Source organism: Pocillopora damicornis, chromosome 10, assembly GCF_964200805.1.
Source record: "Pocillopora damicornis chromosome 10, jaPocDami1.2, whole genome shotgun sequence".
NCBI classification, from domain to species: Eukaryota; Metazoa; Cnidaria; class Anthozoa; order Scleractinia; family Pocilloporidae; genus Pocillopora; species Pocillopora damicornis.
Window position 1 is genome coordinate 21,024,611 of NC_142679.1, and position 19,823 is coordinate 21,044,433.

A 19,823-nucleotide genomic window follows, 5' to 3' on the forward strand; every position below is an offset into this window, starting at 1 on the left:
AATTGATACAACACTTCCGTTGTCTTAATTATCTTCTATTTTTTTTTACGCTCACCATGATTACAAAACTAATATTACAGTATTTCAGCAATTAATTGAAACATAAAGATATATAAAGTACTGTTGACGTAGTGCTCTAGACACCATATTCTCAAGTTTTAAAGATCTGTTTTTAGTGTTTGACATTATTGTTCAGTGAAACGAAAAATGGTTCACAAACTGAAAGATTACGATCAATGGTTTGTGTATAGCAATGTTATACTGGTTATGACGAAGCTTTGTTTCATTTTCGCGATTTTTTGAGACTTCCGTTGTTTATTATTTAAACCAGCTATATTTTTACAACTGAGTCAATATTGAAGTGACCACAAAACGAACAGTGCGAGAAAGACCGGAAAAACCTAAACAAGTAAGTTTTCTTTAACGTTTTTCATTAAAATCATTTTTTAGTTTCAAACGTTACTTTAAAAATTTAACTTTATGAATTGCTGAAAATTGAAAAATATATATAATATACCAAATCACGTTTTTCAATACATCTAAACCTCTGTGGAGTTGTAAATAAATACGAAGCTTACAGGATTAAAGTGGGCAAGCCACTTTTGAAAATTGTTGCTTTAACTCTGTTTAAATACCTTTTTTTTTTTTGCCTCTTCAGTTCTGGTGATCAGCGGTAACTAATCATGACTGATTCGTCTGCTGTTGCAATAACGGCTGTGCTATTGATACTTATTGTTATGGACGTTGTGGGCAATACACTTGTTTGTTTAATCATAAAACGATATCTTCGCACAAAGTATGAGAAAATGTTCTTTACTGATTTGTTTCTTCCTTGTCCGAGCGTTTCTGAGTTTGACTTTTGATCATTTTTAATTTGGATTTTCCATTTTCAAATACAGACATCCCATAAATTATTTACTTCTGAATCTGGCCATATCTGATATCCTATTCGCATTGTTCATCGCACCAAAGATTATCGTCAGCTTCAACATGAGTCACCCGGACGGATTGGCAGGTGTGGTACTTTGCAAGCTTTTGACAGGTGGAAATATAGCCTGGGTTGCAGGAGTTTCGTCAGTTGTCACTTTGGTTGCAATTGCCTTTGAAAGATACTACGCAGTATTATATCCCATTGCCAGAGAAAAGAATCTTTCACGGCGCAAACTGAAGGTAAGTCTTTTCGTCAACCCTGAAAAACCAACGGACACCTAAAAATGTCGAAAATCTTCCAGTCCTATTCAAAATGCGCATCCATCAATTTAGCCACCGGTCCATCTAACTGCCAATCACTTGGTAAGGAGCTTAGAATAACTCTGAACTCACCATAGTCATTGTGAAAATAAAATTTCACAAAATTTAGGAACCCCTTTTTAAACTTTCTTTTTCAGATAATAGTTCTTGGCGCTTGGGTGTTCTCTGCATTTTTCAACATACCATTGTTCTTGGCTAGGACTTTCGACAAGGAGAAAACCAGCAAAAACTGTGTTCAGAGTTGGCCTGATCATGAGAAGTGGATGTCCACGGCTTATTGTTTGGCGTGGTTGGTTTTGGTTGTCGTTTCTGTGGGAATAATGGTTGTCCTTTATTCTATTATCATGTGCACATTGTGGTTCAAATGCGATGGAAACAAAGGAATCAACTATCAGAAAAAAGTAAGCGTTTAAATAAGGGAAAATTAAACACAGGAAGACTTAGGGAAACAATTCTTGTGGCTAAAATTAGAAAGTATTCTTTCTAAATGACAACTGAACCTTTAGTTGAAAAAGTCTCCTCTAAGGTAATATCTTAAAAAGGTTTTTGGTAATTCAACGTGGTATATATCCTTGTAGTGAAGAAGAGTCAATTTTTTCATAATAAATTTAACAGCATACTTCACTACATTCTCTTAGCTGATTGGGATCCTTTTCCTTCTCTCAACTCACAGGGCGTCATAAAGGTTCGGAAACGTGTTACCTTGATGGCTATGGCAGTCAGTTTCATCTTTGCAGTTTCCTGGGGAGCAGAATCAGTTGAATACGTGTTGAGGACTCTTACAACTCTCAACATTACCTTTGAACATATTGCAGCTGTTGATATGATGGTGTTGTTCAATTCAGCAGTCAACCCATTCGTGTATGCCCTCTTGAACCATCAGTTCAGACAGAACATCAAGAGATTGATTTGGTGTAGTCATACACTAGCACCCAGGACTGGAGGAAAGGAAATTACAAACCGAAGTTCTGATCATGAACACACTACTGAAATATGATTCTTGAAACGAAACATTGCTTATTTTATCGCACATGAGCCCCACTATCAATATGTTACATATTTTTTAGATAAAGTAAAATCACTTCCCATGAAAAGAACTTAAATATTAGAGAGGAAGACAGATGGAAAGAGAAATTTAACAACACCACAAAGGAAAGTAATACTGTAACGGATCTAGGGAGGCCCCTCCTCTTTATTTTGGGTGAAAAAAAGAAGGAAAAGAGCCGCAGAAGGAAGAAGAGCCGACAGGGGAAGTCACAAAAAACCGGGCCCTCCCCCTTAGCACAAGGTCTGGATCACTGACCGCCACTGCAATACATAATACAAGAACCAGGTTAAATAAAGGAAGATGTAAAAGATTTAAGAATAAAAAATTCCGAATAATTTTCAATTTTCATCGTTGTATCATTCGTAATCGTATCTAGTTTACTGAGTTAGACAATAATTCCCTGAAAGCATCCCTTCGGCATAAATTATCAGAATAACGAATGGGTCACACAACTTTCTCAACCTCTCTACGTGCCGGTATGGTTTTAAATGGCTCAAGGCATTTTGAAAATCACTGGAAGGGGAATAGATTTCTAGTATTACATCATGTATCTCCAAACATTCCCATCTTTGCTCCAACACCATGAAAAGGAATTTTTAGCAAAATTAGGGGACACATCGTCAATTGGATGTACATGCATGGTTGGGTCAAGAATATAATATAAGAATTCATTAAATTATTAGCGCAGTTATTATTTATAGCAATCTCATCCCAGCGAGAGCACACATGCAAGTGTAGTGAAAGATCGCAGTAGTGGTGAAACAGTGTGACCAAAACAAACAGTGGCACACGTGTTGCAACCGAGTTTGTTTCTCGGCTGGAATGTCTGATTTTTGATTTTGTAAAGCAACAAAGTTTATAAGAATTGAAAGCTTATTTACTTCCAAATAATTCAAATGCGAGTTCTTTACCCTCTTTACAAACGCGGAAATTTGATTTGACGTAGTCTATAGTCCTAGTAAGGCTCATTGTCGCTATTCTTAGCAATGAATTGTAACTGACTCAGAGAAATCACGCCCACTTCCGACTTAACTTGAATCGAACTTCGATCATGGCAGAAGAGAATATTACGACGAAAGTACAACAGACCTATGGTATAAACTTCTGTAAATTTAAAGTCATTTCATTTGGCGTCAATGAGGATGAGAAGTTATGTGCCTGGTATCCCCAAACTGCATCAGGGACGTATTCCAGCTTGTGAAATGACGGCCGTAAGCTATATTGATGTTGGTATGGTTTGTTCTACTGCCTCTTTTGAAGAGCATAATCTAATGGCTTGGAACAATTTTTTGTCAGTGGAGGTAGCCGGTTTACCTTATTTACCGGTGTGATTCAAAAACCAAGAAGGGGTTGAATGCTTCTCTCTTCACCTTTTCTTCTACTAATTTGATGTTAAATTAAGCTGAGTTCTATCTAACTCGGGCTTGCTAAAAAAGTTTTTATTCTAAATATTCTCATTGTCAATAAGGCGGATAATTTTTAGTGAAACGTCGATAACTTTGTTGTCGTTTTGTAACACTAAACTAATTGATATAAGTGTGCAGTGGTTTTCCTCTGGGCATCTTTCTTAAAATTGCAAAGAACTGAAAGAGTTAAGCCGCTGTGATCTACAGCTGTTGTGTTTTTGGTGCGACAATAAACTTTGCAAGGTTTTGGTCTAAGACTGTTGTATTCATTTGAACAGCGGCGTTTGTGCTCCTTTCTGTAGTGACACCAATCTGTGGAAACAGATATTATGAAGAAAAGTTGAAGTTTGTTAAAAATCAAAGCCAGACACGTTCTGCTTGCTACTTTTGTCAAATTCGAAGAGAAGTAAGTTATTCTCACCGTGAAATAGTATCGCCACTAATTCTTCTTTTTGTTGCGCTCGACTACAGCTGCTCGGTATTTGTTCATCCTTTAAAAAAACGTACTTCGTTTGTCTTTTTTCCCTTTGCTTCTCGAGCAGGGAGGATATGTCTTCTCAAGACATATTTAGACAAGATTAGTTTTATGGACGCCCACTCGTATTGCAGCTGTTGATATGATGGTGTTATTCAATTCAACAGTCAACCCATTCATGTATGCCCTCCTTAACCACCGGTTCAGACAGAACATCAAGAGAGTGATTTGGCGCAGTGATACATTAGAACCCACGACTGGAGGAAAGCAAAAGATTAGGGAAGGAGAAGGGGGAAAAGAGAAATTCAACAACACGTCAACTTAAAAGGGAGCTTAGTCTAGCAGTGGAACGAAGGAGACAAAAAACAATATCTGCTCGATGGAAACTTTGTCGTCGGCAAGATGGCGGAAACGGCGAGTTTTGTTGAGCGAATGAAATCAATTATTTTATCCCAAAGACACTCCTTGTTACACTGGATTAAAACTAAGTATACTTTGTGATAATTTGCCTTGCTTAAATTTGTTTGTTCTTTGGCGTGTTCAGTCAAAGGACCTCTGGATATATTATTGGAACAGCTCATTATCGTTAATATGGATGACAATTACTCACGGTTCAGACAAGTAGTTAACAGAATTGACTCATTTTTCTTTCTTTTTTTCGTTTTTTTATACAGGATGATAACAGAGTACAGAAACGAGTAACCTTGATGGTCATTGTCACTGTCATTTTTGGGATCTGCTATGAACTCATGTCAGTCATCTATGTTTTAAGGAAATTTGCATCCTACATCATTGGCCCTGTCTTAGTCTCCGTTTCTTTCATGATGGTGTTGTGCAACTCTGCTGTCAATCCGTTTGTGTATGCATTGTTGAACAGACAGTTCAGAGAGAAAATTTAAGACATGATGTGCTTCTCCAAATGCTTGAGAAACCGTTGACAAAACCATAGAAATTGCTTCAGTGGCATAATGGCGACATGAGTTGAAGGCTAAAAATAAAAAACACTATAATTACTTCAAAACGGCGATTTACTCAAATAAAGAGAATGCATTACAAGTAACGAATTTGTGAACTACTGCTCACTCAACTTTAAGTGCTTAAAGATGGAGTCGATGCACATACATGAGCAATGTGAATGAAACGGTTTAGTGTAACCATCAAACATCGCCGACTCTGTTGGAACTGTAAGACTGACAAAGTCGAAAATCCACACTAGGAGCTGGAAAAAAAAAACACAACAACAATAATAAGAATTCAGATTTACAGCCAGATGGAATAATTTTCATCATATAATTGTTACCAAACAGCTCCCTCCGCCTGGCCATCTTCGCGTGTAGTATGCATAAAGAAAATAAATCTTTGAAGTTCCGCTCTTGGAATGGTTTTACCGTTTTGTTATGATAATCCTTTAAATAATATATCGGAATAGCGAATTAGTTTCGTTCCGACGCTATCTCTTCCTCGCTCTCAGCATTTACGACGTCAGTAAGATTTCTAAAATTTTTTTCTTTCTTATTTATTTTCTTCAGATGTCTTTTGCTTTTCTCTAATTTACCTTGACATCGATAACTATAGTAGTCTCACTTCGATCATTTCGTTAAGTCAATTAGTTATTTCCTGGAAAAGGGAAATGCGGAATATTGAGCTTGTCATTACGTTGTCCAGATACTTCAGTTTCTGGTGTCATATTGCATAGACCTGCTGAAGCCTTACCAGAGGAGTAAACGCGATTGCTGTGCACGTTAGTCAGTGGCGCAGAAAGCAAGGTTCGGTAAGTGGTATATTTATAATTCTTTTCGAGAAGCAGTAATACAATTGTTTATTGCCGGCAGTAGGCTTCTATAGTGGTGTTAAATTAAATCGTCGATAACCTCGCTAACCAGGTTCGTCTTATTGTCAATAAAGAGAAGGAAGTTTTTGAGTCAGTCTGTGGATTTACAGACTCTCTCAAGAGTTAAATTCATCGAGAGCGATTGGTTTATATCATTTGTTAATTTAATTTTCCAATATTCTTTTGTACTCTTTGCTGTTGGTTCTGACTGCAAAGGATGGATTTAGTTGAAGCATGAAAATATATTCTGCAGCTGTTCGTGATAAGCCCGTAATTATATTGATAGTTCGGTCTGTCAAACTTCCTGTTTACAAGTAAAAGTGGAATATTTAATGTTCGATTTGTAAGCAACGGTACTAGAGCTGTGCCGGCTTAAAAGCTTCATTAATGAAATGCGATATGAAAATTTTACGAATTTGGATCACACATGTCATAATCCCGGACAGCATCAACAAAATTGCAGAGTTTTCTGACGGGCGAGAGCTAAATTTCACGCGGAAATTCCACCGACTGTGATCACGTTTTCGAGGTCACGAAGCAGGTGTCTGTGTAAGTTATATTTTTAGTTTAAACTGTTAATAAATCTCCGCTTCACCTTTTTTTCCTGTAAGAGGAGGCACCTCACTTTAGCTGAAAAGTTTATGTACGCTGAAACAGAAAATAACTGCAGCCTATTGATACTCTGTGACTACCTTCCCGCTGAGTGACTTTCATATTTACGATTTACCAAAAAATTTTATTTCTATTACGAACTAATCCAAACCCAAAGATTCATAGAACTGTCACGCCCCAACGGAGACAACCTCTTATATAAACCAAAGCCGCAGAAAGGTAAGATTGTAATGCAAGATTTAGGTTGCCTTTCGAGCTCAGTCAGTCTCCCCAAGATATTATTGGAATTTAACCACCCGGGACCATCCGTGGCCAATACACACTGTGTCTGAAATCATGTTATTTATATTCAGGCTGAGAATACAGTGGACAGGAAACGCTTTTAACTGAAATACACATAACATCTTACTCCGCACATAATTTTCTGTTTCTTTTTCGGAAAACAATGAACCGTGAATTCATGCAAAACTAGGCTAGAATTCAAATCCTATAGGATGGCTCTGATTAATCCGTATACAACTCGTGACAATTTTAGACAAAGTTTTGTTTGGTTTGTAGCCGTAGATAAAGTAACCAATTAACTCAAAGAATCTGCTTGTTTGAAGATACTTAAACAATTTCATAGTGTATACCATAAGGAAGGGCGACTCTTTGTTTTCAGTGATAGTAGTTACGCTTTCTGATTCACTCCAAAGAAACTCACCGAAGCATTAATTCGTTCTAAAGGATAACTCTTTCGACATAATAATTGATCTTTGTGTAACAGCTCACCGGCCCCTTCGAGACTTGTCCCTTACAAGACAATGAAGGATGATGTAATTTAGTCGTTTTCGACATATCCAAACAGAATCCATCGAAGTTGTTTAATTCTTTGAACAGGAACACCAAACAAGCTCTGTCCCAATGCTCCTGAAGTCAAAACACAACTGAACTCAAATTAAAAATGCTCTGGCAAGACAAACCAGGAATTGATAACGTAATTAATTTGTTTATGGTCTTATAATGAAATGTCTTTGTGGTTGCAAGTGGAGCAGAGTTTGTTCCTAGTCTATTTCAATTTGCTTTCGAAAGTCAAATCAAAAATTATAGCTAAACAAAGAACGGAATATGTTAATAATAATAATTTTAAATTACTGATGTACAAGGGATGATAATGGGACATTCTTTCGTCTTGTGATGTGTCAGTGGGGAGAGTTAACAGCTGGTCATACGCGGTGATCAGAGATGGGGGGGGGCATGGTCGTCAAGGTTTGAGAGAACTCTTAACGCGACTTGGGTTGATGTTGCTATTGTTGAACAAAAGTTGGCGGATATACGTAAATGCTATAGGAAGAACAATCCTTTGGTACAACACTTGTTGTCTTAATTATTTTCTGCGGTCTTTTTTCTACGTCATTATGCTCATGATGATTACAAAAGTAATATCATTTCAGTAATTAACTGAAACGTAAAGATATATAAAGTACTGTTGACGTAGTGCTCAAGATACGATATTCTCCATTTTTGAGGATCTGTTTTTTGGTAGTGTTCGATATTATTATTCAGTGAAATGGAAAATGGTCCAGAAACTGAAAGATTGCGATCAATGGTTTGTGTATAACAATGTAAAACTGTTTATGACTAACTCGGCGATCTTTTAAACTTGCGCTGTTTATTATTTGAACCAGCTTGATTTCTATATGAATCAGTATTGAGGTGATCACAAAACAAACAGTGCTAAGAAGACCGGCAAACCTAAAGAAGTAAGTTTTCTTTAACATTTTTCATTAAAATCATTGTTTAGTGTAAAAAGTTATTTATCAAATTTAACTGTATGAATTGCTGAAAAACTGAAAAAGTATATATGATATACCAAATCACGTTTTTCTTTACATCCAAATCCCTGTGGAGTTGTAAATAAACTTGAAGCTTACAGGATTAAAGTAGGCAAGCCACTTTTGAAAATTGTTGCTTTGACCCTGTTTAAATATCTTTTTTTTCTTTGCCTTTTCAGTTCTGGTGATCAGTGGTAACCAATCATGCCTGATGCGTCTAGTGTTGTAATAACAGCTGTGCTATTAATACTTGTTGTTGTGGACGTCGTGGGCAATACACTTGTTTGTTTAATCATAAAACGATATCTTCGCACAAAGTATGAGAGAACATTTTTTACTGATTTGTTTCTTCCTCGTCCGAGTGTTTCTGAGTTTGACTTTTGATCATTTATAATTTGGATTTTTCATCTCTAAATACAGAAATCCCATAAATTATTTACTTCTGAATCTGGCCATATCTGATATCCTATTCGCATTGTTCATCGCGCCAAAGATTATCGTCAGCTTCAACATGAGTCACCCGGACGGATTGGCAGGTGTGGTACTTTGCAAGCTTTTGACGGGTGGAAATATAGCCTGGGTTGCAGGAGTTTCGTCAGTTGTCACTTTGGTTGCAATTGCCTTTGAAAGATATTACTCAGTATTATATCCCATTGCCAGAGAAAAGAATCTTTCACGGCGCAAACTGAAGGCAAGTCTATGCATCAACCCTAAAAATCCAACGGACAATTAAAAATGTCCAAAATCTCAGTTCCAGTCCTATTCAAAATGCACGTCCGTCAATTTTGCCACCGGTCTATCTAACTGTCAATCACCTGGTAAAGAGCTTAGAATGACTCACGACTCACGATAGTCATTGTGCAAAAAAACAAAATCTGCACAATGTCGTAACCCCTCTTTTCACTTTCTTTTCCAGATAATAGTTCTTGGCGCTTGGGTGTTCGCAGCATTTTTGAACATACCATTATTCTTGGCTAGGACTTTCGACAAGGAGAAAAGCAGCAAAAACTGTGTTCAGAGTTGGCCTGAGAAGTGGATGTCCACGACTTATTGTTTGGCGTGTTTGGTTTTGGTTGTCGTTTCTGTGGGAATAATGGTTGTCCTCTATTCTACTGTCGTGTACACATTGTGGTTCAAACGTAATGAAAACAAAAGAATCAACTATCAGCAAAAAGTTAGTGTTTAAATAGGGGAAAATTAAATACAGAAAGACTCTGCTGTCATTGTGGCTAAAATTAGAAAAAATTCTTTCTAAATGACAATTGAACATTTGGTTGAAAAAGTCTCTTTTAAGTTAATATCTTTAAGAAAGGTTTTTGATAATTCAAGGGAGTAAATGTACTTCTAATGAAGACGAGTCGCTTTTCTTATGACAGATTTAACGGCATACTTCACTTCATCATCCGCCACCTTAACTGATTGGGATCCTTTTCCTTCTCTCGATTCACAGGGCGTCATAAAGGTTCGGAAACGTGTTACCTTGATGGCTATAGCAGTCAGTTTCATCTTTGCGGTTTCCTGGGGAGCAGAATCAGTTGAATACGCGTTGAGGACTCTTACAACTCTCGAAATCAGCTTTGTTCATATTGTAGCTGTTGATATGATGGTATTGTTCAATTCAGCAGTCAACCCGTTCGTGTATGCCCTCATGAACCATCAGTTCAGAAACAACATCAAGAGAGTGATTTGGTGTAGTGGTACACCAGAACCCAGGACTGGGGAAAAGGAAATCACAAGCCGAAGTTCTGATCATGAACGCACTACTGAAATATGATTCTTGAAACATTGCTTATTTTCTCGTACATGAGCCCCACCATCAATATGTTACATATTTTTTAGATAAAATAAAATCACTTCACATTAAAAGAATTTAAATATTAGAGAAGAAGACAGGTGGAAAAAGAAATTTAACAACACCACAAAGGAAAGTAATACTGTAGCGGATCTAGGGGAGGCCCCCCCTCCTTATTTTGGGTGAAAAAAGGAGAAAAAGAACCGCAGAAGGAAGAAGAGCCGACAGGGCAAGCCACAAAAAACCGGCCCTCCCCCTCAGCACAAGGTCTGGATCACTGACCGCCACCACAATACATAATACAAGAACCAGGTTAAATGAAAGTAGATGTAAAAGATTTAAGAATAAAAAATTCCGAATAATTTTCAATTTCATCGTTGTATCATTCGTAATCGTACTTAAGGAGTTAGACAATAATTCCCTGAAAGCATCCCTTTGGCATAAATTACCAGAATAACGGACGGGTCACACAACTTTCTCAACCTTTCTACGTGCCGGTATGGTTTTAAATGGCTCAGGGCATTTTAAAAATCACTGAAAGGCGAATAGATTTCTAGTATTACATCATGTATCTCCAAACATTCCCATCTTTGCTCCAACACAACTGTAGTAATCTCGATTTGACACGAAAGCAAAGTGAATGACTGAAAAACATGAGTAGAGATATGAAACCATGAAAAGGAATTTTTAGCAAAATTAGGGGACACATCGTCAATTGGATGTACATGCATGGTTGGGTCAAGAATATAATATAAGAATTCATTAAATTATTAGCGCAGTTATTATTTATAGCAATCTCATCCCAGCGAGAGCACACATGCAAGTGTAGTGAAAGATCGCAGTAGTGGTGAAACAGTGTGACCAAAACAAACAGTGGCACACGTGTTGCAACCGAGTTTGTTTCTCGGCTGGAATGTCTGATTTTTGATTTTGTAAAGCAACAAAGTTTATAAGAATTGAAAGCTTATTTACTTCCAAATAATTCAAATGCGAGTTCTTTACCCTCTTTACGCCCACTTCCGACTTAACTTGAATCGAACTTCGATCATGGCAGAAGAGAATATTACGACGAAAGTACAACAGACCTATGGTACAAACTTCTTTAATTTAAAGCCATTTTATTTAGCGTCAATGAAGCTGAGAAGTTATGTGCCTGGTATTGCTTTGTAACACTGACCTCTTTGATATCCAAGAGTACATTCGTTTTGGCTACTTGTGATGAATTGCGGAAACCAAGCAAAGCTAGATCTCAGCTGTGCAATCTTGAGCTTTTTTGTTGCTTTGTCTTAAACTTGGATAAATGTTAATATACATTCAGCTTGTGCTGACTCAAATTTTACAAGGTGAAAAGATACAATCACTGGTTTATGTTGCCAGCTCGGCGGAAGATTCTGATTTTATTTTCGGAGCTGCTTTGTTTTTTTTACCTTTTTTTGTGTGTTATCGACTTTTACTGATTGCAAAAACCAAGAAGGGGTTGAATGCTCCTCTCTTCACCTTTTTTTCTTCTACTTTGATGTTAAACTAAGCTGAGTTCTATCTAACTCGGGCTTGCCAAAAATTTTGCAAATTTTATTCTAAATATTCTCATCGTCAGTAACGCGGATAATTTTCAGTGCAACGTCGATAACTTTGTTGTCGTTTTGTAACTCTAAACAAAGTGATACAAGTGTACAGTGGTTTTCTTCAGGTCATCTCTCTTAAAATTGCAAAGAACTAAAAGAGTTAAGCCGCTGTGATCTTCGGCTATTGTGTTTTTGGTGCGACAATAAACTTTGCAAGGTTTTGGTCTAAGATTTTGTATTCATTTGAACAGCGGCGTTTGTGCTTCTTTCTGTAGTGATACCAATCTGTGGAAACAGATATTATGAAACTGAGAAAAGTTGAAGTTTGTTAAAAATCAAAGCCAGACACGTTCTGCTTGCTACATTTGTCAAATTCGAAGAGAAGTAAGTGTTTCTGACCGTGAAACAGTATCGCCACTAATTCTTCTTTTTGCTGCGCTCGACTACAGCTGCTCGTATTTATTCATCCTTTAAAAAAACGTACTTCATTTGCCTTTTTTCCCTTTGCTTCTCGAATAGGAAGGATATGTCTTCTCAAGACTTTCTCGATCACGCCCACCCATATATTGCAGCTGTCGATATGATGGTGTTGTTCAATTCAGCAGTCAACCCATTCAAGTATGCCCTCCTTAACCACCGGTTCAGACAGAACATTAAAAGAGTGATTGGTGCAGTGATACATTAGAACCCAGGACTGGAGGAAAGGTAAATATTAGGGACTGAGTAGGAAATATTAGGTTCCTTTCTTTTTTTTTTTCCGATACAGGGTGCGGAAACGAATAACTTTGATGATCATGAGTGTCACTGTCATTTTTGAGATCTGCTATGGACTCATGTCAGTTGTCTCTGTTTTCAAGGAAATTTACATCCTAAAGCCCTGTCTTAATCTCCGTTTCTTTCATAATGGTGTCGTTCAACTCCGCTGTCAATCCGTTTGTGTATGCATTGTTAAACAGACAGATCAGAGAGAAAACTAAAGAAATGATGTGCTTCTTCAAATGCTCGAGAAACCGGGTCGACCAAACCATAGAAACTGCTTCAGTGAGTTAATGGCGACATTGATTGTTATTTGAAGGCAAAAAAAAAACAAACCCTATAATTACTTCAAAAGGGCGATTTACTCAAATAAAGAAAATGCGTTACAAGTAACGAAATTGTGAACTACCGTTCACGCAACTTTGAGTGCTCAAAAATGGAGTCGATGCACATACATGAGCAGTGTGAATCAAACTGTGTAGAATAACTATCAAACATCGCCGACTCTGTTCAAACAACAAGACTGACAAAGCCGAAAATCCGCATTAGGAGTTGGGAAAAAACACAAAAACAATAATAAGAATTCAGATTTACAGCCAGATGGAATAATTTTTCATTATATAAAACTGTTGCCCAACAACTTCCTTCGGCTAGACATCTTTGTATGTCGTATCCAAAAAGAAATAAATCTTTGAAATTCCGTTCTTGGAAAGGTTTGAACTTTTTTGTGATAATCTTTCAAAATAATTTATCGCAACAGCTAATTAATTTCGTCCCGACGCTATCTCTTTCCCGCTCTCAGTATTTACGACGACATTAAGATTTCTACGTTTTTCCTTCTTTCTTATTTATTTTCTTTAATTGCCTTTTGTTTTTCTCTAATTTAAGTTGATATAGATCATTTCATTAAGTCAATAAGTAATTCCTTGAAGAAGGGAAGTGCCAAATATTGAGCTTGTCATAACGGTGTCTAGATATTTAAATTTCCGGTGTCATATTGCATAGACCTGCTGAAGCCCTGCCAAAGAAGTAAACGCGATTGCTGAGCAGGTTTGTCAGTGAACTTGAAAGCAAGGTTCGGTAAGTGGCATATTGATAAATATCTTAATACTTATCAGTGCCAATGGAGAATCAACGTTGAGAATTCATTCATTTGTTTTCTGTTTTAGAAGAAATAATATTATTGTTTATTGCATGCAGTAGGCTTCTATAATTACAAAGCTTGTTGGTGAGCGCGCTAGCTAGGTTCGTCTTATTGTCAATAAGGAAAAGGAAGTTTTTGAGTCAGCCTGTGGATTTACAAAGCAGCATGATCATTTATCGATTTCAGGTCTTAAAAAATCGCGTAGAAACTTTCTCAGGAGTTAATTTTCATCGAGAGCGATTGGTTTCATCATTTTTTTCTAACATTCTTTTGGATTGTTTGCTATTGGTTCTGACTGTGAAGGATGGATTTAGTTAAAGCATGACAATGTATTCTGCAACTGTTCGTGATAAGCGCGTAATTACATGGCTAGTTCGGTACGTCAAACTTCCTGTTTACAGCTAGAATTTGAAATTTCAATGTCCGATTTTTAGCAATGGTACAAGGGCCGATGACGTGCTGGCTTAAAAGCTCCATTAATGAGGTGCGATATGAAAATTTAACGAATTTGGATCGTATCTGTTACAATCCCGGACAGCATCAACAAAATTGCGGAGTTTTCTGACGGGCGAGAGCTAAATTTCATACGGAAATTCCATCGACTGTGAGCACGTTTTCGAGGTCACAAAATAGGCGTCTGCGTAAGTTCTATTTTAAGCTGAAACTGTTAATAAACCTCCGCTTATTTTTTTTTCCTGCAAGAGGCAGCACTTCCCTTTTTAGTTGAAAAGTTTATGTACGCTGAAACAGAAAATAACTGCAGCCCTTTCATCTTCCGTTACTACATTCCCTTTGAGTGACTTGCATAGGCACGTTATACTGCTAAATTCTATTTCTATTAATAGCCAATCCAAAGCCCAAGGATTCATAGAACTGTCACGCCGCACCGGAGACAACCTCTCATATAAACCAAAGCCGCAGAAAGGTAAGATTGTAACGTAGATTTAGGTCGTCTTTCGAGCTCAGTTATTCTCCCCAAGATATTATTGGAATTAAACCACTCAGGTCCATCCGTGACCAATACACACTGTGTCTGAAATCATGTTATTTATGTTCAGGCTGAGAAGACAATGAACAGGAAACGCTTTTAACTGAAATACCCTTATCATCTTTCTTACTCCGCACAGAACTTTCTGTTTCTTCTTCGAGAAAGCAATCGACTGCAAATTCTTTAAGTTACATAAGTAGGCTAGAATTTGAATCCTGCAGGATGGCTCTGATTAATCCTTATACAGCTCGTGATTTTTAGGAAAAAAGTTTTGTTTGGTTTGTAGCAGTAGATAGAGCAAGGAATTAACTCAAGGAATCTGCTTATTTGAAGATATTTAAATAATTTCTTAGTGTATAGCATAAGGAAGGGCGACTCTTTGTTTCCAGTGAGGGTAGTTATGCTTTCTACTTCACTCCAAAAAAACTCAACGAAGCATTAATTCGTTATAATGGATAATTATTTTGATATAAAACTTGATCTACGTGCGACAACTCACCGGAACTTTCGAGACTTGTCCGTCACGAGACAAGATTTTCTTTTTTTTTCTTTTGATAGGTGATGCGGTTTAGGTTTTTTTCAACAAATCCCAAAGTCTTTAAACAAAATCCATCGAAGTAGTTTGATTATTTATACAGGAATACTAAACAAGCTCTGTCGCATTACTCCTGAAGTCAAACCACAATTGACCTCAAATTAAAAATGCGCTGGCAAGACAAAGCAGGAATTGATAACGTATTTAATTTGTTTATGGTCTTATAAAGAATGATCTTTGTGGTGGCAAGCGGACCGAGGTTTGTTCTTGGTCTATTTCAATTGGCTTTCAAAAATCAGATCAAAAAGTATAGCAAAACAAAGAATAGAATATATTAATAATAATTTTTACATTACTAATGTACAAGAGAAGATAACTGGACATTCTTTCGTCTTGCGATGTGTCGTGTCATCAGTGGAGAGAGTTAACAGCTGGTCATACGCTGTGATCAGGAGGGGGGGAACAAGGACGTCGTCAAAGTTTGAGAGAACTCTTAAAGCGACTTGTTGGCGGATATACGTAAATGCTAGAGGAAGAACAATTCATTGATACAACACTTACTTTGTTTTGATTATATTCTGTTTTTCTTTTTACGTCATGCTCACCATGATTACAAAAGTAATATTATTTCAGTAATTAACTGAAACGTTAAGATATATAAAGTACTGTTTCGACTTCCGCTGTTTGTTATTTAATCAGCTTTATTTCTATATAGGAATCAATATTATATTGAAGTGATCACAAAACGAACAGTGCTAAAAAAGACCGCCTTTTCATTAAAATCATTACTTAGTCTAAAAAGTTATTTCTCAAATTTAACTGTATGAATTGCTGAAAAACTGAAAAAGTTTATATGATATACAAAATCATGATTTCCTTTACATCTAAAGCTCTGTGGAGTTATAAATAAATACGAAGCTTACAGGATTAAAGTGGGCGAGCCACATTTGAAAATTGTTGCTGTGACTCCGTTTAAATACCTTTCTCTTTGCCTCTTCAGTTCCGGTGATCAGCGGTAACCAATCATGACTGATTCGTCTGGTGTTGCAATAACGGCTGTTCTATTGATACTTATTGTTGTGGACGTTGTGGGCAATACACTTGTTTGTTTAATCATAAAACGATATCTTCGCACAAAGTATGTGAAACATTCTTTACTGATTTGTTTCTTCCTCGTCCGATTGTTTCTGAGTTTGACTTTTGATCATTTATAATTTGGATTTTTTTTCATCTCTAAATACAGAAATCCCATAAATTATTTACTTCTGAATCTGGCCATATCTGATATCCTATTCGCATTGTTCATCGCACCAAAGATTATCGTCAGCTTCAACATGAGTCACCCGGACGGATTGGCAGGTGTGGTACTTTGCAAGCTTTTGACAGGTGGAAATATTGCCTGGGTTGCAGGAGTTTCGTCAGTTGTCACTTTGGTTGCAATTGCCTTTGAAAGATATTACTCAGTATTATATCCCATTGCCAGAGAAAAGAATCTTTCACGGCGCAAACTGAAGGCAAGTCTATGCATCAACCCTAAAAAACCAACGGACTCTTCCAAATGCCCAAAATCTTCGAATCCTATTCAAAATGCGCAATTTGTCCGACAAGGCGCAGTCATCCATCAATTTAGCCACCGGTCCATCTAACTGCCAATCACTTGCTAAAGAGCTTAGAAGAACTCTGAACTCACGATAGTCATTGTGCGCGTAAAATTTCACAAAATTTAGTAACCTCTCCTTTAACTTTCTTTTTCAGATAATAGTTCTTGGCGCTTGGGTGTTCTCAGCATTTTTCAACATACCATTGTTCTTAGCTAGGACCTTCGACAAGGAGAAGACCAGCAAAAACTGTGTTCAGAATTGGCCTGAGAGGTGGATGTCCGCGGCTTATTGTTTGGCGTGGTTGGTTTTGGTTGTCGTTTCCGTGGGAATTATGGTTTTCCTTTATTCTATTGTTGCGTGCACATTGTGGTTCAAACGCAATGGAAACAAAGGAATCAACTATCAGCAAAAAGTTAGTGTTTAAATAAGGGAAAATTAAACACAGGAAGACCTAGGGAAACAATTTTGCTGTCACTGTGGCTAAAATTAGAAAGAATCCTATCTAAATGACAAGTGAACCTTTAGTTGAAAAGTCTACTCTCAAAGAATATCTTTAAGAAAGGGGTATATATCCTTGTAGTGAAGAAGTGTCGCTTTTCTCATAATGAATTTAACGACATACTTCACTACATTATCTTAGCTCATTGGGATCCTTTTCCTTCTCACAATTCACAGGGCGTCTTAAAGATTCGGAAACGTGTTACCTTGATGGCTATAGCAGTCAGTATCATCTTTGCAGTTTCCTGGGGAGCAGAATCAATTGAATACGTCTTGAGGACTCTTTCAACTCTCAAAATCAGCTTTGAACATATTGCAGCTGTTGATATGATGGTGTTGTTCAATTCAGCAGTCAACCCATTCGTGTATGCCCTCTTGAACCATCAGTTCAGACAGAACATCAAGAGAGTGATTTGGTGTAATGATACACCGGAACCCGGGACTGGAGGAAAGGAAAACACAAGCCGAAGTACTGATCATGAACGCACTACTGAAATGTGATTCTTAAAACATTGCTTATTATATGGCAGATGAGTCCCACCATCGATATGTTAAAGGTCTTAAAAGTAAAATAAACTCACTTAAATATTAGAGAAGAAGAAGGGTGGAAAGAGAATTTCAACAACACGTTTACTTAAAAAGGGAGCTTAGTCAAGCAGTGAAATGAAGGGGACAAAAAACAATATCTGCTTGCCTACGTGTAGCCATACCCTTCCCCCCTAAGGTGAAGCGAAAGCGAGGCAACGTCTACGCAAACCTGACACTACTCATGTTCCGTGACGTCACTCTTTTTCAAGAAAATATATAATGACTTTTTATTGGTTAACCTCTTTTGCTTGGTAATTTATTTCCATACTAACGAACTGGTGAACAAAACAATTTCATGGTCAACTTTTCAGATAACAGGTATCCATGACGAGGTTTTTAAGGCAAGTTTGCTCGACTTTTGGGATAGAAACATTTCAAGAAGAACAGCAGAAAGCCGTAGATATGTTTTTCGAAAGGTTACAATGTCTCCGTTTGACTGGCTTTGGAAAATCTTCAATATATCAAGCAGCGCCGGTAATCGATCGCCTTTCTTTTTTAGATGAAACCGGTTACTATATTTACTGTGCTGCCCGTTAAAGCTCTCACAGGAGACCAGGTGCACTATCTTAATGTACTTGGGCCAAGAGGCCCTTCAACTTTCGGTTTCTTTGCGAACAGCGCTTCAAAGCTATTAAATTGAAGTTAGTAGATTCTTGCAGCGATTCCTTCGATTGAGAGAAGTGTAGCTCTTTCTTTTGTTACTTGCAGCGTAACTATTTCTTAAAGAAATTTATAAAAACTTGAGATTCTGCTGCAATGATTAAAATTTTTTCGACGACCGTGGCACTGTTTACAAATGTAAGCAGAAACAAAAATAATGTTTTATTTCTGAAACTTAACGAAATTCTCTCCAAATGAACCCGAATGATTTAGGGCTTTAATTACGGCAAGATTTCCAATAACCTGAACAATTTTTTGAGTGAGTTAATGGTTGTTAAAATAGAGGTAATACAAATTAAAGAGAGAGGTTCATCGAAACATTTTCAGTTGCATAATATATGGTAGCGATTTAAAAGGTTTCCGACAAACTTTGAAACATTGTTTTTACAAGTATCTGTCAATTAGAGAGAGCGTAAGAAAAAAAAAAGGGCAAGTACACTTTTGAAAAAACAACGGAATTAGTTCGGCAAGGACTGTCACAATAATGTTTTCTTCAAAAATAGTCAATGATCTTTCGGAAAGTATTATTCACTCTAGTAGACGATTAATTAATGTACGAAGATCTACCTTTGTTCAGTAAGTAAATGACAAGGAAAGTAATTGTAAGTAAAAACAAATTTTTTATTTTGAAGTTGTGAGAATTTGCTTGTTTGTTTACAGCAATGGCGTATGTAAATCTGGTCTTTCCTTCACTAAAACTAAATTCGAATGAGACACTTCAACTAGACACAAGGGAATTTAATGCGGCTTTTTCTTTATGAATTCCTTCAGTTTCTGTCGTGCAATTACTGGTGCAAATGTCCAAATTGAACGGGCCTGGAAAGACTCACAGAAAGTATCTTTATATGAGAACTGAAAACTTCGCTCGCCCTTTTATTACGAATAAATTGTTTGAGAGAATACAGATATTAAATGAATGAAAGTTCCGTTTATTATTTCAATTGTAGTCAAATACCTCACGTTTTAACTTTCAAGGTACTTTTTGTCTAGGATTAAAATTAATTACAGACGGTTTTTGGGCAGCTTGTCAACCAGTTAAATGACACTTTAGCGTATACAAATTCATTTGAAAACCAATAATTTTCTGTCAACCGAAGTGATTTGAGAGAGAGAGGGAAAAAAGAGGATTTGCAAGTCATTCATCCACTTGAGGTACTAATTGACGTCTTTACTTAAAAATACTGCCCAGCTGGAAAAACGAGATATGTTTATGAAAAATGGAAACGAAGGTAGGGATGTATTCTGCGAATCACGAAAGC

The 19,823-nt window shown here is 36.9% G+C and overlaps 3 protein-coding genes and 1 long non-coding RNA gene across 10 annotated transcripts; 3 read left to right on the forward strand and 1 right to left on the reverse strand.

Moving 5' to 3' along the window:
* The first annotated feature begins 317 nt into the window (after window positions 1–317).
* LOC113666730 (tachykinin-like peptides receptor 86C) lies at window positions 318–2,653 on the forward strand. The gene is made up of 5 exons (XM_089185357.1): window positions 318–409; window positions 659–796; window positions 900–1,170; window positions 1,389–1,652; window positions 1,925–2,653. Exons 2-5 carry the CDS (start codon window positions 684–686, stop codon window positions 2,246–2,248), a joined length of 972 nt encoding a protein of 323 aa, XP_089041483.1. The 5' UTR covers window positions 318–409; window positions 659–683; the 3' UTR covers window positions 2,249–2,653.
* Window positions 2,654–5,190: 2,537 nt separating this feature from the next.
* Window positions 5,191–15,369, reverse strand: LOC149039357 (uncharacterized). 3 transcript variants are annotated; one of them, XR_016180578.1, is made up of 3 exons: window positions 15,182–15,369; window positions 9,828–9,955; window positions 5,191–5,399 (listed from the first exon to the last, which is right to left on the reverse strand). It is a non-coding gene; the product is annotated as an uncharacterized LOC149039357 (long non-coding RNA). The 3 variants fall into 3 exon arrangements; XR_016180579.1 differs by lacking the exon at window positions 5,191–5,399 and adding an exon at window positions 9,382–9,519 and having other exon boundaries at window positions 15,182–15,319; XR_016180577.1 differs by lacking the exon at window positions 5,191–5,399 and having other exon boundaries at window positions 9,766–9,955; window positions 15,182–15,333.
* Window positions 8,066–10,598, forward strand: LOC149039358 (QRFP-like peptide receptor). 2 transcript variants are annotated; one of them, XM_089185363.1, is made up of 5 exons: window positions 8,066–8,365; window positions 8,617–8,754; window positions 8,858–9,128; window positions 9,354–9,611; window positions 9,888–10,598. In XM_089185363.1, the coding sequence occupies exons 2-5, from the start codon at window positions 8,642–8,644 to the stop codon at window positions 10,209–10,211; spliced, it is 966 nt and encodes a 321-aa protein (XP_089041489.1). In that variant the 5' UTR covers window positions 8,066–8,365; window positions 8,617–8,641; the 3' UTR covers window positions 10,212–10,598. The 2 variants fall into 2 exon arrangements, with proteins under 2 accessions (XP_089041489.1, XP_089041488.1); XM_089185362.1 differs by lacking the exon at window positions 8,066–8,365 and having other exon boundaries at window positions 8,509–8,754.
* On the forward strand, window positions 13,460–19,195 carry LOC113666729 (QRFP-like peptide receptor). Of its 4 annotated transcripts, none has more exons than XM_089185358.1 (7): window positions 13,582–13,630; window positions 14,129–14,335; window positions 14,540–14,619; window positions 16,218–16,355; window positions 16,461–16,731; window positions 16,973–17,230; window positions 17,494–19,195. In XM_089185358.1, exons 4-7 carry the CDS (start codon window positions 16,243–16,245, stop codon window positions 17,815–17,817), a joined length of 966 nt encoding a protein of 321 aa, XP_089041484.1. In that variant the 5' UTR covers window positions 13,582–13,630; window positions 14,129–14,335; window positions 14,540–14,619; window positions 16,218–16,242; the 3' UTR covers window positions 17,818–19,195. The 4 variants fall into 4 exon arrangements, with proteins under 4 accessions (XP_027038318.2, XP_089041484.1, XP_089041485.1 ...); XM_089185359.1 differs by having other exon boundaries at window positions 13,597–13,630; window positions 14,129–14,178; XM_027182517.2 differs by lacking the exon at window positions 14,129–14,335 and having other exon boundaries at window positions 13,460–13,630.
* The last annotated feature ends 628 nt before the right edge of the window (window positions 19,196–19,823 follow it).

Coding starts and splice junctions, on each gene's coding strand:
- LOC113666729 (XM_027182517.2), top strand. CDS start 16,243: ATGACTGATTCGTCTGGTGTTGCAATAACGGCTGTTCTATTGATACTT. Junction 16,356..16,460: donor AAACGATATCTTCGCACAAA/GTATGTGAAACA, acceptor CTCTAAATACAG/AAATCCCATAAATTATTTAC. Junction 16,732..16,972: donor TTTCACGGCGCAAACTGAAG/GCAAGTCTATGC, acceptor TTTCTTTTTCAG/ATAATAGTTCTTGGCGCTTG.
- LOC149039358 (XM_089185363.1), top strand. CDS start 8,642: ATGCCTGATGCGTCTAGTGTTGTAATAACAGCTGTGCTATTAATACTT. Junction 8,755..8,857: donor AAACGATATCTTCGCACAAA/GTATGAGAGAAC, acceptor CTCTAAATACAG/AAATCCCATAAATTATTTAC. Junction 9,612..9,887: donor GAATCAACTATCAGCAAAAA/GTTAGTGTTTAA, acceptor CTCGATTCACAG/GGCGTCATAAAGGTTCGGAA.
- LOC113666730 (XM_089185357.1), top strand. CDS start 684: ATGACTGATTCGTCTGCTGTTGCAATAACGGCTGTGCTATTGATACTT. Junction 797..899: donor AAACGATATCTTCGCACAAA/GTATGAGAAAAT, acceptor TTTCAAATACAG/ACATCCCATAAATTATTTAC. Junction 1,171..1,388: donor TTTCACGGCGCAAACTGAAG/GTAAGTCTTTTC, acceptor TTTCTTTTTCAG/ATAATAGTTCTTGGCGCTTG.